Source organism: Fusarium verticillioides, chromosome 9 (genome assembly GCF_000149555.1).
Source record: "Fusarium verticillioides 7600 chromosome 9, whole genome shotgun sequence".
In the NCBI taxonomy this organism is placed as follows: domain Eukaryota; kingdom Fungi; phylum Ascomycota; class Sordariomycetes; order Hypocreales; family Nectriaceae; genus Fusarium; species Fusarium verticillioides.
Genome location: NC_031683.1, coordinates 2575444 through 2592217, shown reverse-complemented (window position 1 = coordinate 2592217; position 16774 = coordinate 2575444). Strand labels below are relative to the sequence as shown.

General features: G+C 49.3%; 8 protein-coding genes across 8 annotated transcripts; 6 read left to right on the top strand and 2 right to left on the bottom strand.

The window, feature by feature from the left end:
- Positions 1 to 323: 323 nt before the first annotated feature.
- FVEG_10026 (hypothetical protein) lies at positions 324 to 2016 on the top strand (the record flags this gene model as incomplete). Its single annotated transcript, XM_018899093.1, has 4 exons — positions 324 to 477; positions 534 to 600; positions 649 to 991; positions 1045 to 2016. 4 exons carry the CDS (start codon positions 324 to 326, stop codon positions 2014 to 2016), a joined length of 1536 nt encoding a protein of 511 aa, XP_018757100.1.
- Positions 2017 to 2396: 380 nt separating this feature from the next.
- On the bottom strand, positions 2397 to 3598 carry FVEG_10027 (hypothetical protein; the record flags this gene model as incomplete). The annotated part of the gene is made up of 5 exons (XM_018899094.1): positions 3537 to 3598; positions 2995 to 3477; positions 2756 to 2945; positions 2535 to 2701; positions 2397 to 2477 (listed from the first exon to the last, which is right to left on the bottom strand). The coding sequence occupies exons 1-5, from the start codon at positions 3585 to 3587 to the stop codon at positions 2397 to 2399; spliced, it is 972 nt and encodes a 323-aa protein (XP_018757101.1). The 5' UTR covers positions 3588 to 3598.
- Positions 3599 to 4138: 540 nt separating this feature from the next.
- On the top strand, positions 4139 to 6258 carry FVEG_10028 (hypothetical protein; the record flags this gene model as incomplete). The annotated part of the gene is made up of 6 exons (XM_018899095.1): positions 4139 to 4198; positions 4336 to 4436; positions 4493 to 4578; positions 4639 to 5171; positions 5228 to 5973; positions 6033 to 6258. The coding sequence occupies 6 exons, from the start codon at positions 4139 to 4141 to the stop codon at positions 6256 to 6258; spliced, it is 1752 nt and encodes a 583-aa protein (XP_018757102.1).
- A 451-nt stretch (positions 6259 to 6709) lies between these two features.
- FVEG_10029 (hypothetical protein) lies at positions 6710 to 7678 on the top strand (the record flags this gene model as incomplete). Its single annotated transcript, XM_018899096.1, has 1 exon — positions 6710 to 7678. One exon carries the CDS (start codon positions 6710 to 6712, stop codon positions 7676 to 7678), a length of 969 nt encoding a protein of 322 aa, XP_018757103.1.
- A 258-nt stretch (positions 7679 to 7936) lies between these two features.
- On the bottom strand, positions 7937 to 8417 carry FVEG_10030 (hypothetical protein; the record flags this gene model as incomplete). The annotated part of the gene is made up of 2 exons (XM_018899097.1): positions 7937 to 7967; positions 8023 to 8417. 2 exons carry the CDS (start codon positions 8415 to 8417, stop codon positions 7937 to 7939), a joined length of 426 nt encoding a protein of 141 aa, XP_018757104.1.
- Positions 8418 to 9284: 867 nt separating this feature from the next.
- On the top strand, positions 9285 to 9759 carry FVEG_10031 (hypothetical protein; the record flags this gene model as incomplete). The annotated part of the gene is made up of 2 exons (XM_018899098.1): positions 9285 to 9673; positions 9729 to 9759. The coding sequence occupies 2 exons, from the start codon at positions 9285 to 9287 to the stop codon at positions 9757 to 9759; spliced, it is 420 nt and encodes a 139-aa protein (XP_018757105.1).
- A 1897-nt stretch (positions 9760 to 11656) lies between these two features.
- Positions 11657 to 13312, top strand: FVEG_10032 (mannosyl-oligosaccharide alpha-1,2-mannosidase; the record flags this gene model as incomplete). Its single annotated transcript, XM_018899099.1, has 1 exon — positions 11657 to 13312. One exon carries the CDS (start codon positions 11657 to 11659, stop codon positions 13310 to 13312), a length of 1656 nt encoding a protein of 551 aa, XP_018757106.1.
- A 573-nt stretch (positions 13313 to 13885) lies between these two features.
- Positions 13886 to 15624, top strand: FVEG_10033 (hypothetical protein; the record flags this gene model as incomplete). Its single annotated transcript, XM_018899100.1, has 3 exons — positions 13886 to 14048; positions 14096 to 14906; positions 14958 to 15624. The coding sequence occupies 3 exons, from the start codon at positions 13886 to 13888 to the stop codon at positions 15622 to 15624; spliced, it is 1641 nt and encodes a 546-aa protein (XP_018757107.1).
- Between the last annotated feature and the right edge of the window lie 1150 nt (positions 15625 to 16774).

Below are 16774 nucleotides of genomic sequence, written 5' to 3'. Positions count from 1 at the left end.
ACAAGCTCAAACCAGAAAAACCTGCGTGTTCTATTCGGTTTGTGATACCACGAGCGCGCAAAATTACCCCGACGACCGAGTGAGATCGGGGAACCCTAGTGCCCCCCGGAAAACCCGACCCCATCCCCAGATTACCCCACAAGACAAGAATCTAGACCTCTGGGGGAACCACCAAGGCAAATCTCATCTCCAACCACCAGTCGGTCATATTAAAGGGGCCATCGAGTCCAGGGTTTTTCGTATTCTCATCTCAACATCCACAAACTCTACAGTGGACTATTCAACATCACCACTTCTTTCTCTTCTTTTTTACTCCTGTCAAGATGACTATTCAGGATTTTGATCACGATGCGAGGCTTGAAAAAGCGGAGGTTGCGCATGCTGAGGATGCTGTTGCTGTGAGGGATCATGAGATGTCGACCTGGGAGTGTGCGAAGAAGAACCCGAAGGCGATCCTTTGGGCAATCTATGCAAACCGTGAGTCTCTAACAAGTACTACAACTCCTAATGAATAGTTTTAACTTGATGAATAGTGGGAGCTACTCTCGTTGGCTACGAGAACCTTGCTCTGGCCGTCTGTCTCGCCCTCCCAGCCTTCCAGTAAGTACAATGCCCCTACCTTCATCCGCCAGACTAACACGCATATAGGATGAAGTTCGCCAGCCTCGTCGACGGCAACCTCATCATCCCAGCATACTGGCAATCCCTTTGGAACGCCACCTACAACATCATGCAGCTCTTCGGCTCTCTCACCGCCGGCTTCGTCCAAGACAAACTCGGTCGACGCGCCGTTTTCCTCGCAGGCATCATAATCGTTTCTTGCGGTATCACTTTGGCTTATCTGGCTGAAACACCTGCTCAGTTCATGGGGGCCAAGATCATCTCTGGTTTTGCGGTTGGTGCGTTTCAGTCTACGACGCAGACTTATGTTTCTGAGATTACACCGCTGCCTTTGCGTGGTATTGCGCTGTCTCTCAACATTCTCATGATGGTATGTCGTCGTCTCTATCCAAACTCTTTGAACCTATTTAACCATATTTTCAGAACGTCGGATTCCTCATCGCCATCTCGACTACCTACGCGCGCGTCACTATCATGAACGAATCCGCATTCCGAGTCGTATTCGCCGCCGCATGGGTCTTCCCCGGCATTCTCGCCCTCGGCCTCCCATTCCTCCCCGAATCTCCATACTATCTCATCGCAAAGAACAAGCGCGATCTTGCCCTCAAGCACCTCGCCAGACTCTCCTCGAAAGACGAAGACCTCGATGCTCGCCTTCGTCACATGGAAGAGACTGTCGAGGCTGAGGAACTCATCTCCTGCGAGAAGGCTTCGTTCCTGGAGTGCTTCAAGGGCAGCAATTGGCGCCGTACAAGGATTATTCTGATCTGCATGTACATGCCACAGATTGTTGGCTCGAGCTTGTCCTCCAACGCTCCGTACTTTCTCAGCCAGACTGGTTTGAGCAGTGGTTTGATCATCAAGATTATGCAGATCGGTCTTGGTGTTTCTATCCTCTCCTCATTGGTCAACATCTACATGATGACGCTCTTCCGCCATCGGCCATTGATGTTTGTCGGCATGACCATCTGCGCTCTCATCTATCTGATTATGGGCGTTGCAGCGGCTTCTCCCCAGTCCGAGAAGACCAACTTGGCTATCGGTGTCTCTATGCAATTCCTTGCTCTTGCTTATGGTCCAGCCATTGGATCCAGTCTCGCTGTTGCTGGTGAAGTGTCTGCCTCTAGGCTGCGAGCCAAGTCTCAAGGTATTGCTTTCGGGTTCCAGGCTATTACCAGCACTGTTTGGGTCACTGTTCTGCCGTACATGTTCAACAAGGATGAAGGCAACATGGGTGGTCATATTGGCTGGGTCTTCTTTGGCATGACTCTGTTGATGATGGTGGCTGTCTTCTTTGACGTGCCAGGAACCAAGGGCAGGACCTTCCATGAACTCGACATCATGTTTGAGAAGAGAATTCCTGCTCGTCGTTTTGAGCATTACAAGAGCGATTGATAGCGTAGTGTGCAGCTTTATCCGGAATGGGTCATTTGGCAGAGCTTTATTTTTTACGTGTATGAGCCTAGCAAGCCTTCATTATAATACTCCAACTTGTTAGCAAAGCCCAACCCGTCTTTGCAGAGTCTTCGCGTACCAAAAAGCATGAACGACTTGAATTATGTTCAGCTTGTGAGTGCTTAGACTTAACCGAGTGCCATCAGATATCTTTAAGAAACTCTGTCCCGTGTCAATGAGGGAAAAAGCACCAGGGGACCAATAAGGAGGCAAGACTTATACGATCAGTCCACCCTAAGAGACCATCCGACAAAAGTGGGAACCAAGGTCTTTAATCTCTCCCTACATATGTCCACTGAAGCAACATCTCTGTGCTGACCTTAATTGCTAGTCGTCATATACTCAGCCAAATTGTTGGCAGCCATAAATTCCTCCCACTTCATCAGATCAAGGCCGGGAAGCTAGATAGAATATCAGAAATGCAAGATCTCAAATATATAGTCCTTAGAGTAGCTTACCTCGTTAGCTCGAATGAACTCAGGACGAGCATAAATCATGCCAAAGTCCCGGAAGATTAGCAACTGCTCTGTGAAGTCTAAAGCACACATGTCATCCATCTTGCTCTTTAAACTAGACTGGAACTCCTCTGAAGAGAGCTCTTTGTAGCGTATATCGACGCCATATGCTGCGAAGAGTCAGTGATTCAGCGTTCTCGCTCCTAGATAGAGTGAGTACTTACCAGATGCCATGGACTTAATCTTTTCTCCTTCTGAGATAGCCTCAGAATAAAAGGCAATTTCTTTCTCGAGACATTCATCTGGATGGTCGAGGATATACTGGACCAACTTTCCAGTATCAGAGATGGCGACATTCGGAAGCGGAGTTGTCTCAGGCAGAACAAAGGATCTCAAATAAGTCCCATCATCTTGCTAATTCCGATGTTAGCTCATGCACTACTAAATCCATGTGGCGACGAACCTTGATAGGCAGGTAAGTACGCGGCTGCGTAACACAATTCTCAAAGTAGTTCGGAAACAGCACCGCAGTCGTCTTCTTCCACAGAGCAGGTTTTGCCATGCGAATGTAATCTGTGACAGCTGCTTTGCTCTGCCAATGATAGACATGGGGATACATCCCATTCGAGATAGTTTTAGCGTCAGGCAAGCTCGCCCAGATGATCTGCTCGAGATGGGGTAAATCAGCAGCTATATCCATGATGCGCTTGCCCTGCTCTTCCTCTTTGGCAGCGGACATGTGTTGCCAGAAGTCTGTCATGGCGAAGATGACATTAGCGCCTCGGAAGGCTCGTCGGAGACTTTCGGGGTCATCGACGTCTGCTTGGTGGATTTCGATGCCAAGTTGCTTCAAAGCTTCGGCTTTGGAGGAAGAGATGTTTCGAGTTAGACCGCGGATGTTGTACCTATCCTGAGAATTGGCAAGTGTCCGGACAACAGAGCCTCCCTAAGTAAAGGAATTTCGTTAACCTGAGTGTAACGTATCAATTGAGTCGGTAATCATACCTGAAGGCCTGTTGCACCAATAACGACCACTGTCTTCTTGTCTTGAGTCATGGTGAGATCGTTTTCAAGTCAAATCTTCAATGATAGATTCTGTGCTGGACAATTTCTCGGGAATCCCAGTGGGAGATGCACCCTTTTATGGATCATCTTGGAGATATAAGTGATTCCATAGGCAGTGGAGTTCTGTAACAATTCCTCAAGCTTTAATTGGAATTTTACGACATTGATGTCATGGACCCTTCTAATTTCCCGCTGACTCAGCGCGTTCGTGCTGCTACCTCCACAGGTTCCGGACCATGAGAATGCCGGAGACCGGCAGTCATAGACGAATCATTACCAGGCTCACTAACAGCATCGACTCCCACTTGACAATGGTTAGAATTACCCGCATTTGGGTCAACAGGTTCTGAAAACGCGCTGTTGCAGAGTATCTCGGATCGGTAAAGGCGGCCCGGTTCCATCCCGATTAGCGTGCCGATTCGTCCATGCCAGCTCAGAAAACCGACGCGTGACGCCGCGACAGTAGCCAGAAATTTTCCTTGCTTGATAGCACTACTTAATCGCCCTTCTTTAGAGGAGACAAAAAGCAACAGCCAATCGCAATGCCGAAGTCGACAAGGGGCCGAAAACCGAGGGCTTGCGACTCGTGTCGCAGAAAGAAGGTGGGTTTGCTCCGCTGCCTCTTCCGTGCTTTAGTACCTAATCCGGCCAGCCGCGGCGCTGGTCGTCAGTCGTTGAATCGCTTTATCTTACACCGACATTCAATTTTGTTGCTAGGAATTGGCTGACTCACGCTTAGATCCAGTGTGACCGGGCTGTACCGCAGTGCAATTACTGCCAGCATCATGGCTTGACGTGTTCCTACAACGAAGCTGCAAAGACAGAGGGATCCAGAGTTCGGTATACGGTGTCCTCGGACGATATATTCCGGCTCTTCAGCTAACTTATCATCACAGATCTCGGCTTTCAAGATTTCCAAACTCCATGTCACCGAGTCGACAGCTTAGTCCATTTGAACATGATGTGGAAGTTAGCCCTCGTGGTAAGAATGTTTTCTGTCATATCATGTCCTCCTTTCGCTAATGCAAGGTGTTTCAACCAGCGAGCGATGCTCATGACCGCAATCCAACTTATCTAGAGGGCTTGCGATTGGTCAATGGCGATCCGTTCTTCAGTCTGCAAGGTCAGCAATGGATCAGAAGCAGAACAGGCTCAACCATTTCATCAAATATCATCGACAAGTACCGTCTGCCTTACCTATGCTCCACAAGACCCCCTCTAGCGAATGATAATCACAAGATTCTAAAGCTTCCCGATCGTCAGATTGTCGAGGAGCTAGCAGTCCGGTTTTGTTCATCTACCCAGTCTCTTGTCTTCCCACTGCTAAGTCTTCAGCGCTTCACAACGATAACCCTGCCTCTCGCATACAACTCTGTCACTAAACGGCATACCACTAGTGCCAAGTGTTGTGCGTACGGAGTGCTGATTATGTGCGACATCTTTGGCCTAGACCCAGGCGACACACTGGCTGATATTAGTTGCTGGTGTCAACGATATGCTTTGGAAATCGAAGGTTCGATACCCGTGATCTTACGGGAGATGAGGGTCGACGGGCTTGAGTCGTTGATGATGCTCGTAAGTTTCCCTTCTTCAATACAACAAGTCGACCTCTGACACCGGCGGCCGTGCAGATGATCTTCAAATACTTCATGGGAGATTTAGAATCCGCGTCGTTCCTCGTTTCAATGACCTCGCGCTTCTTGATTCAACTCGGAGCCCATCTATACCCCTCTTCTCCGAACGCCTACGATAAACACAACGAAGCTCACCATATACGTGACCTCTTTTGGGTCTGCTACTGCATTGATAAAGACCTGTCTCATAGGACTGGTCAACCACCTACCATCAACGATGATCACTGCGACCTCACGCTACCTCCCAACTACGTCCAGATGCAGAGCTCCAATATTCTGAGTTCTAGCCTTTTCACAATTCGTCACTCTTCCACCGTGCCGCTTTACCCGTGGGACATTCGGCTCTCGGTTACAAAGTCAAGGATCTATAACGAACTTCACTCGATAAGCGCGTCCAGACTATCAGGGACCGAGATATTAAGAAGGATACGGCATTTGGATGAAGAGCTGGAAGCTTGGAGAGTGACTCTTCCACCTGACCATCGGCCAACCTTGTCGTTCCTGAAACAAACACCCGTTGATGCCCATACGAACACACAGGCAATCATGCTCCGACTGTCGTACCATCATTGCGTTATTCTCATTCATCAAGCCCGATGCAGAGTCTTTCAATCAGATCAGTCCATCGACAACTCCACAGATGATGGTCATAGAATAAACTTCCAGATCCTCATCGACGCCTCAAGATCAATCTTGATCTACCTGGAAAAGGCATTGCCTGTCCTGGCCCATGAGTGCTTCTGGTATGTCACCCAGTCGCATTTCTCTATTAGTCCGCTACGACAAGGCTGACATTGTATAGGGTCATTATCTTCTATCCGATGACTGCAATCTCCACCATCTTCTTCGTCGCGCTTCTCGACAACCGATCAGACCCAGAGAATGAAAGACTGAGACTGCTGCAAAGCTTTACGCAATTGATCAGACAAATTCCGATCAAAAGGCTTACCGTAGCGGAGATATCACACTTGGAGTTCATCGAGGAGGTCGTGCAGGAGATGAGCAGATTAGTGTTGCTCGCTCTTTGAGCTGTAGTCTTCGGCCCTCATGCGTTGCCAAGTCACGAAGCCGCCCGAACTAGCCTACGGCTTACCGATCACGACACATACCATACAAAAGTACCAATATGCTCAAGATTAATAAGGCAAACGGTCTTAAGATTACCTCCGCATATTTTAACCGCGTTAACTCCCAATTGAAGTTTAGGTTAACGGGGCCGTCAGCAAGAAACGGAGAAATAGCATTGTCCGATGAAAGATCGCTAAACCCAGCGAATCACAGCACCGAAAGTGAGACTATGCTGGTTTGGGAAAGAGATCTCTGATTGGTCAGGATACTATCATCGTCATATTGAAGAGGCGTATGTTGGATATATAAGAAGGGAGGTTCTCTTGCAACGGATGAGAATACTTACAGATCAGTTCATTATACAAAAACACTTATAGCTCTACTAAGTTTAATATTTAAATCTTTACTACAATGGAGTTTCCCAACCCTTCTCTCATCGGCGGCGCAGCTGACATCCCCGTCAACTCTGCCTCTCCCATCATCACCTTCACACCAGTGACCCTCCCCTCTAAAGACCGCCGAGTCGATCTGGACCTCAAAGTCACAGCGCCCATCAACGGAGATAATATCCCCATCATCATTCTCTCCCACGGCCACGGCCCAAGCAACTATCTCTCCTCCCTCAAAGGCTACGGCCCGGTTGCCGATTGGTGGGCTAGCCATGGCTTTGTCGTCATTCAGCCTACACACTTGAGCTCCCGACAACTAGGCTATGAACTGAACGCTGAGAGCATCAGTGAACTATTCATGGAGTCTCGTGCCAAGGATTTGGTTCAGATCGTTGATAGTCTTGATACCATTGAGACTACCGTTCCTCTGCTCAAGGGTAGGCTCGACAAGTCCAAGATTGCTGTTGTTGGGCATTCCCTCGGTTCTTTGTCCTCTGCTCTCCTCCTCGGTGCCGTTAACATCGATCCTCGCGATAAGAAATCGTTCAAGGTCCCTGATCCACGTATCAAAGCCGGCGTGCTCTTCGGTGCCATCGGCGCAAGTGACGATCCCTCCGAAAATGGCAAATCCATGCTTCCCTTCCTAGACCTCGACTTCTCCAACATGACAACCCCCTGTCTTGTATTCTGGGGCGACAGTGACGTCAGCCCACATCTCACCAACCGAGGTGCAGATTGGCATAATGACCCTTACAAGCTTTCGCCGGGCCCTAAAGCTTCTTTTGAGGTAAAGGATGGAAAGCATGGATTTGGTGGTATTAGTGGATGGGACGCTAAGGAGTGTCAGGATGAGGGTGTTGAGAGGTTGGCTGCCATGCAGAGGGTTACGTGGGCTTATTTGAGGACTCAGTTGTATGGCGATGGTTCGTGGGATGAGACGAAGAAGGCTATTGGGCAGAATCCCCAGATTGGAAGGATTGAGGAAAAGTAGTTGACCCAGGAGATTCTTATTTTCTAGTGATGGATTTTCACTTCCATAAATACTATGCTTCATGCCTACGCGTTTGCCTTCGAGCTTTCTGAACTCCTGCATTGAACAAATACGAAGGTAAATCATTGACTACCTTGGTAAAGATACTGGTACATGAACATACTATTGCGCACCTTCCAGTCTCGTGCAGTGTTCCCTCGGCTCCCTATAAGAAGTTCTCATCACAACTAACTGAAGTCCATACCTCCTCTCAAGTCCCTATGCACAGTTCCCTTCATTCGGGTCGGCCCTAGAATAGTTCATTAGCATCTTTGAATCATTGCACATAGAGGACCATTACTCACGAGACAGTAAGAGCACCAGTACCTCCCTCAGTGGCGGGGTACGAACTTCTTCCCCCATGGTCACACCCATTGATCTCGCGATGGAAATACTCAGTGCACAAGTTCTTCTCAACAGCATGCGGAGGCCCATCAGCAGGAAGCTCTGAGTCGTAGCGGAGGAAAAAGTCCATCTTCTTGTTGCTGCTCAAGTTGACACACTTATTGATGTACTGGCCGGCGGTGCTGAAGGGACCGTTGATTTTTCCATCGCAATACTCTTGGGCAGTCTGGAGGGCGAGGAATTTCTCTGCGCCCCAGGTTACGCCTGATTCGTGGCAGTCGCGCTTGTGGAGGGTGCTTGGGAATGCAGCGGCGGATGATGCCCCGATAGCAATGAGAAATGATGTTGGTTTCATTGTGGGGGATGTAATAAGGATGGGGAGTAGAATAAGATTGTTGATGACGAGTTATGTGTGAATAGCAGTAAATCTGAAAAGATTTCCTTGGTGTTTTTATAGCTAGTATGAGGCCAATTGTATCAGTTAAATTTATCTTGTTAATACGGCCCCCATGCCATGACGTCCATGACTCTTCCTTCTGCTCATCAAGAAGCATGAGAATCAAAATCCTTCTATCTATACGAGAGGATCTGCATCTACAAGCTGAAGTCCGAGGCAAGATTTACCTTCTGAATTAAGCTAAAAGTGAGTAAGCGCTAAGGGGAAACTCAAATCTATCCACCCTTATTGGCTGTGTAAGCGGACAGGCACGGCCCGCGAAGGCTTAGCAGCAGAGAGCCCCATTAAAGGATTTCATCGACGTAGGTTAACTACGTAGATTAAACAACGTTACTTGGGGGCTTAGTCTCACTGGGACGGGATCCCGATGCGATATAAACGAAACTTACAGCAGTGATCTGCTGTATTGACCGGGTATCATCGTCCTTGGTCCTCACTTGGGGCTTCGCATTCGGTTTCTGGGGGCGAAAATGTATACGCATTTAGAAAAACAGGTTTCTAATTCTCATGCCTGTAAATCCTTCGTTTACTCGGATAAACGCCTTTTTCATTCGTCAGTTTGCAAAGGCCCTTACACAAGGCAGAGAGTTAATAGATCACAGCTTTCCAGGAACTCATTGACTTGGCTATAAATGAGAGAACCCGCAGCTGTTGACTGGAACACTACCAAGCTACAAATCCAGCTACAAGCCTATTCCATCTCTCTCTTGACTCTCCTATTCCCCCTCAATCTTCAAAACTCAATACCTAGGTCCCCAATTCACAATGCACTACCCATCATTCCTTCTTGCCGCCCTCTTAGCTGCCATTCCGAGAGCCAGCGGAGAATGCCACCGCTCTGGAGAAACATGGGGCGGAGATAAGTTCACCGCACTAGAAGCAGCCCAGCGTCTTTGCACCGACGGCAGCTTATCTCCAGGTGACTATCGGCGCGGAGAGTTCAAGACCTTCTGTGTTAATCTGAGCACCTTGAAGAAGGTAGACTTTACTATCCTGGTCGGTGGAAACGTGATCGGGGAAGGGTTCAGTATTTCGTCGGCTGATTGCACCGATCGACTCCACAGAGAGATCAACGGCTGTGATCATGGGGGCAGGTCTTCTTATAAACAGGGGGAAGACAATCCTCAAGGAGCCAACGTTGTCTGGGATTTCTCGTAAGTTTTGATCTTACTATCTGCCTCTGAGGATAATTTGCTGATCTCTTAATAGTGCGGATCCCGGTTCGGGCCAGTGTGCTTAACTTTGAGATGATGTTGCTTGTAACCGCTGTTCGGCTTTGAGGGGGTATGGTCAAGATGTTGAAGGCTGTAGATGTCTTCTATAAATGAGCTTATAAAAGATCCGGACGTACTCCTCCTTCTCTAAGATTTTGATGCTTGGTCACTATGCACAAGATTATATCTTCTATGTACTATCTATCTAGTTAGAGTGGAAAGGCCCAATATGGCTTTTACTCTTCTGTGTGGTTTTATCAATTATAGAACTTGTCTCTTTGCCCTGAAGCCAGTTATAGGTAGATTCAACCGGAGTGAAAGGCTTACCTCTTGTTTTGCGGGAAATGGCCACCACGTATTGGACTCACCACGTTCATTGTGTTAGATTAGACCTGAATATTTATTTCCTAGCCTTGGATGACTCCTTCTAAGGGACACAGATAGATGTCTCTATTTTAATTTTACCTCAACGGAGTAGGTGACGACCTACGCGAATAGTACCGCGCCCAGGCCGATTTTCTCTGAACATGTTTGAGTCTTTCGGACCCCAATTATTGTCCTAGTCCACTCGTTGCTGAGCTTCGGCTCGGACTGGAGCAGATCCGCAATCGATTCTGAATTGTACTGTTCTATATTGGTCACGAGTACAGTGCTTTGCGTCCTTCCGAGAGTTGGCTGCGCCTCGTGGATCCACAGGGCGCAGCGAATGGTCTTGGGGGTCAAAATGGTAGATAAGGTAGGTAAGTCAGTCAAATGACAATCTGCAAGTGATCTCTATTCTCTCACCCACATTGCATAGAAGCGTTTTGAGCTCATATATCTTCAAAAATGCCGCACCACCACCATATGGACAATACAACGTTCGGCGGGCCACCATTACCTGAAACAGAGCCCCTCCTCCCGCCTTCTACAACCTTTGAAAATGACACCGGAATTGGCGTTACAACGACAAAGCGTATAATTTCAATGGTGATATTTTCTACAGCTGTGATTTTCGGAGTTTGGACAATCTGGAGCTGGAGCCAAGAGCCGTGGCGACCGCCCTATCCTGGCCCATGAATCTGCGTTCCATACCCTATACGAACATTGCTATGAACCACGCCTAGGTCATGCTGCAAAGGCAGGGAAGGAATTCGGGACTAAGTGAAGGACGGGAAGGATGCTACAATTTTCTAGTAGCCCGCGTGATCGATCCAGGGCTAATATGGAAGACAACGTCTGCGCCAGACTGTCAGACATATGTCGGAGCGGGGAAGCAATGCCAGTACGATCGTGATATTCATGTCTTTCTTGCCTCTCAATGCAAGTTCCTCACGTTCATCCTTGAACTCCCGGTCTCCACGGCTTAACCTTTGGTCGGGCAATTGGCCAGCCAAGTCTCAGAGCCGCTTGAGGTAATTATCGACACCTTTGCGACCAAACTTCAGTCCATGACTGAACATAGCTCGAGAGCTACCTGGCTATGGTATAATTGATTCGGTTTAGCTCTTTGGACCTTTAGATCTCAAAGTCGCCATTCCATTGACACGTAATCTGCTCAATCGTCAGGCCATGGTCACAGGAGCGAGATTGCAGCCATTATTCACGGCAAGCATTTTAACTCATGATCTGCACGCAAAACTTCCGATGATGCCAAAATTGCAGGGTTATAGCTCAAGGGTTCGTCGGAAAGTCAAAGCTCGAGTGGTGCTTTGATAACTGCCGACTTACAGTCGTATTTGCATGATCTTAATTAACGCATTAAACTCAATTTCCCCTGCTGATCTGCTCAATTCAGGCGCAATTGCAACAATGCTACATGATGATAAACATGCGGTGATTATATCTGCAACGCACCAAAAAAGTAACTTTGAGCATCGGCACGTGCAAATGAATTTCTCTTGGGGTTAAGATGCGGTGCTGTCCGGTCTGTTGTTTCTGAGCATGTGGCATTCACTCATTCGAGCCATGATGTTGTTCTCACTCGTTCTTTGCACTTTTGTGCTATCAGCACTCGCTTCGCCTTCTACACCTCTCTCTGAGCAGAAACTCAGGGGATTGCGGTATCCCAAACAGCGCGGCAAGCACTATGACTACACCGGTTTTGAGCCCAGCCAGAAGAAGCGCGCGGATGATATCATTGATATGTTTCGCTTCGCGTGGAATGGATACTATGAGCATGCGTTCCCTCACGATTCTTTGAGGCCAAAGTACGGCAACTACTCGGATGATCGTAATGGATGGGGCGTCACTGCTGTCGATGGTCTTGATACTGCGATTTTGATGGAGCAGACGGATATTGTGGAGATCATTCTGGACTTTATCCCGACGATCAACTTTACCAAGACGAACACGCCTCAGCCTACGTCTGTTAGTTTGTTTGAGACCAATATTCGATATCTGGGTGGATTGTTGAGTGCCTATGATCTTCTCAAAGGACCGTTCAAGCATCTCAAAGTCAACAAGGATAATGTCGATGCGCTGCTCAAGCAAGCGACTACACTAGCCGACACACTGAAGTTTGCTTTCGATACACCTTCTGGAATCCCGTGGGGGTCACTTTGGATCGAGAACCAGACATCTACCGATGAGAATAGCCTTGAAGATGGAACTGCCTACACAGGATTGGCTGCTATGGGCACTCTTGTTCTTGAATGGCAGCACCTTTCTGATCTCACTGGCGATCCCCAATATGGCAAGCTGGCCAATCGCGCTGAGTCGTATTGGCTCTCTCCGTCTTCTGAGGTCTGGCCTGGTCTGACTGGAGGCCGCTTCAGCCTCAAGACGGGTGAAATTCTTGATGAGTATGGTGGATGGACGTCGGGTAATGACTCAGCCTATGAGTACCTCATCAAGATGTATGTCTATGACCCAGACAGGTTCAGCCATTACGGCGAGCGTTTCACTCTGGCGGCCGACTCTACCATCAAGCATCTCATCTCTCATCCATCATCGCGACCCGACTTGACCATGGCAGCCGCATTCACTGGAACGCAACAAGTCAATTACACCGAATTCCTCGCATGTTTCATCGGCGGCTCATTCATTCTCGGAAGCTCAGCCCTAGACCGCCCAGACTGGCTCGACTACGGCCTCTCCTTCAGCGAGTACTGCGCCAACGGCTACCGCTACACGGCATCCGGCATCGGCCCAACCCTCTACAGCTGGGACCTCAACGAGCTCGCGCAGCCCGAGAACAAGAACCAGACGCTCTTCTACGAGCGCGCGGGCTTCTTCATCCAGGAGGGAGCCTTCGCGGGCGGCCAGGCACCCGAGGCCGTGGAGAGCTGGTACTACGCGTACCAGAAGACGCACGACCAGTACTGGCGCGACGTGGCGTGGGCGTACACCCTAGCGCAGAACAGGACGATGCGCGTTGGCGGGGGGTTCGCTAGCATCAACAACGTGCTCTCTCCGTCTGGCGACGGAGTGCGCGGCGGCATCATGGCTAGCTTCATGCTCGCCGAGACGCTCAAGTACATGTGGCTGATCCAGACGGAGAACAAGGGCGAATGGGACGTGCTGGAGGGAGGGGAGAATCTGTTTGTTTACAATACAGAGGCTCACCCGCTGCGAGTCGCTGCGAAGAAGCCTGTTTAATTATTAACCTTGTTTTTAGAGATTCAGCCTAGCATTGAGCGTGGCGCACTTTGGCGTCTCACTGCCCCCGCCGGTAGATTCAATCTCCTCTCCGAGGGAGGCGGAGGCGAGCTTAAAACATTGTTTTGTGTCAATAGAAATGTCTAATTGCGGGCTTTGCCAATATCAGCTGAATCAACCTCTTTTTGGTGACATTTTGGGTCATTATGTGTCAGAAGACGGTGAGGTGGCTTTCCTGTTTCGCTTAAAAACACCCAATATTGTCTGGCTGGCGCTGCCAAGAGCCCCATAAGGCTGATGTGCCTCAAGCATATTGGGCGATGGGAATGTGCATTTTCAGCTTTGGCTACTAGCGCATAAACAAGCTCAAACGAGAGCCTCTACTGCCGGGTCTAGATTCTGGGAGGGGAAGAGGGAGCTTACCGAGCTGAAAGGATGCAGGTATATAAGGCGATGGCCAAATCTTGTGTTACTGTATCAGCAGAATAGAGCATCACAAGAGATCTCCGCCATTGCCCTCCGTGCTCTATTTACTTTCTTCCTTGTAATTGCATCAGACTCTGCACCGTCACTATGCGCCTGCTCAGAGGCCTCGTACTAGGTCTGCTCCTCGAGAGAGGCCTCAGTCAGACAGAACCTCAGCCCGAAGGTGACAGTATCGCTACTGTTGCCGACCCTGCGGAGACAGATCCCGCAGATGTGCCTGCTCCTGACCCTAGTAACCCATCTGATGGCGGTGCGCTTGATTGAAGCATTAATTTAACTCCCACTGACGACAACCAGACACTCCCTCAGATACCCCAGACCCAGTGGATGATGGACCAACAGTCATAGTAGATGACCCTCAGCCCACTGACGGCGACGGATCCGATGCCAGAATCCCCGCTCCAGATCCCACCGATGTCGATGACCCCTCAGCCAATCCTGATGATCCCGTCGAGACAAATACAGACGATGAACAGCTAGCTCCCACCGACCAGCCCGCCCCAACCGACACTGAACCCGCGCCTGCCCCAACAGACGTGGACGCTACTCAGACCGATGAGGAAACTCCCCAAGAGACAGATACCAATGGTGAGGAAGCTACTGGTGAGACCGATGCGGCACCCGTCGTTCCAACAGAAGCCTTGAGCTCCGCGGCCGAAGAGACACCAGAGGCAACCCCTCTGGCATCCAACACCGCAGACGACCAAGTTCCACAGACGACCGAAGAGCCATCGGCTGAAGAGACCGAAGAACCAACCGCTGACTCTGAACCAGAAGAGTCAACCCAGCAGGAGTCCAGAAACCTTGTGGCACCGACAAAGACTGAGAATAGCGATGCGAAGACGACTGATGACGACGGTAATTATTACTATGCTCCTAGTGCGACTGAGGGGGGTGAAGCAGAGGAGACGGGCGATAGTGAACAGACCGCTGATGGAACAACCCGCAAAGCTGCAGCTACAGGTAGTGGAGGCAAGGAGAAGACTACCCTTGCTACTTCCAAGGGCGCTGCGCCAACGTCACCTGCTCAGGACTACGCGATTGATCTCAAAGAAGCTGATCTGGGCGACTATGCCCAGTTCCAAGGCGCAGGCGACAAAACTGTCGTGTAAGACCCCCCTAATCCTCCCGTTTATTAAATAAATACTAACTCCCTCAGCATCCTCAAACCCCCTCCCAACGCCGAAGCAAAATGCGATCTTCCGCCCACAAGCGACGAAGACGTCCCCGAGGGCGAAGACGTACGCGTCGTGCTCTCTGTAAAGATCGCAGACCTCAAGAAAGGCGTCAAGTCTGGTAACCGCTTACAAATGCTCATTGACGGTTCGACCATCTATGATAAGGAGCTTTTGGGTACTGGGGATGAAGAGGAGAGTATTTCGAGTGACAAGTTCAAGGCTGCGCTGGATCAGAAGGTCAATGTTATTCATAAGGCGGGGGATAAGCCGGTACAGGTTACGATTCAGGATGCGAATATTAGGAGTGCTATTAGTGGAGGGAGTCGAGGGGGGAGCGGTGGTGGCTCTGGTGGTGGTAGTGAAGGTTCTGGGGATGATGGTGATGACTCTGGTGATAGCGGCTCTGGTGGTGGTGGCAGCGGAGGCGGTAGCGGAGGCGGCAGTGGCAGTGGAAGCGGAAGTGGCTCAGGCGATGGCGACAGCTCAGGTGGAGGTGCTTCTGAGAGCGCCTCGGGCACCGGCGACGAGGGTTCAACACCATCAAGTGTCTCCGGCAGCGACGGCCAGCCCAACGTTGCTGGCAAGAGCTTCATGGTCGGTGAGATCCTCATGTACGCCCTCCCTCTTGCCCTTGCTCTCGTGGGATAGTTCCTTGTGATACTGGACGTTCTTGTATCTAGTTCTGGGTGGATGAGTTGGAGTTGTACATATCGCCGAGCTATCGGATTAATAATGTTGATGCTTTGCTGGAGACAATCTCGATTAGATGACAATTCACGGTCTGCAAAATTACTCGACTTATAGCGTAGCTGCTATGGTTGCCCACTCTATTTCCATGGCTTGTGTTTGTTAAAAGGCATCCTGGTCATGTGGGCCTTGTTACAGTTGTGCTGTTGTACTGCGGATGTGCTGTCGAAGGAGGTTTGTCATAGATGATGGCAAAGCTAGGTTCTCTCTACCGGAATAAGCTCACAGCCACAAGTCTCGACTGCATATAACACTTCTAGCCCACAACTTGCTGGCAAAGCCTGAGGCTTGAAAGCGGCAGCGGGGAAGACACTTCTCAAATCCTCAGATCTGCAAATAATCCATGAACAAGACTCTTCTTATTTACATCCTAGCTATGGTTATATCCTCAGATGCCCCCTCTCATCCGGCCACCACCTGGCCTCCTAAAACACCAATTCTTAGCCTCCTTTTCATCATACAGCCATGTCAACTCAATGCCATTTCCCATACACAGTCCTTCCGACCCTATTCAGGCTTACTTCTGCGGAATGTAGTTGCTAGAATAAATGCAGTTACAAGAGCCACAGTCCTGAACTATCTAGCGATACGTGCTCCCGTCCTTTCTCCTAAAGGTTCTCCACTCGCAACAGGTGACGAGGACGCGATCTGTGCCTGCCGCAGGCTTGACTTCTGTAGTTTCCATTTGGCACATCTTGATTCTTCTAGAATAAATAATCTGATAGCTTAGATAGTATGTTCTTTTGCTAGTCGGGTTACTTAAAGGACAGGGTTGTATGCTGCGAGAGGATCACTATTTATACATTTGAGCTGTTCGTGATCCAATAACTACAACAATAATACACGCTACCTTCTGTTCGCTGAGGCTATTCATTAACAAAAAATATGCTCAACATATGCATTATATGTTTGCTATAAACTTGTATTAATATCATCTTCACGTACCATGTTATGGCAGCTCTTACTAACTGTCGTTATAAGAATAGGACGTCTATGTCGTACAGCCTTGCTAATTTCAGTGGCGAAGAGCCACGCGATAGTGTCTTAAACA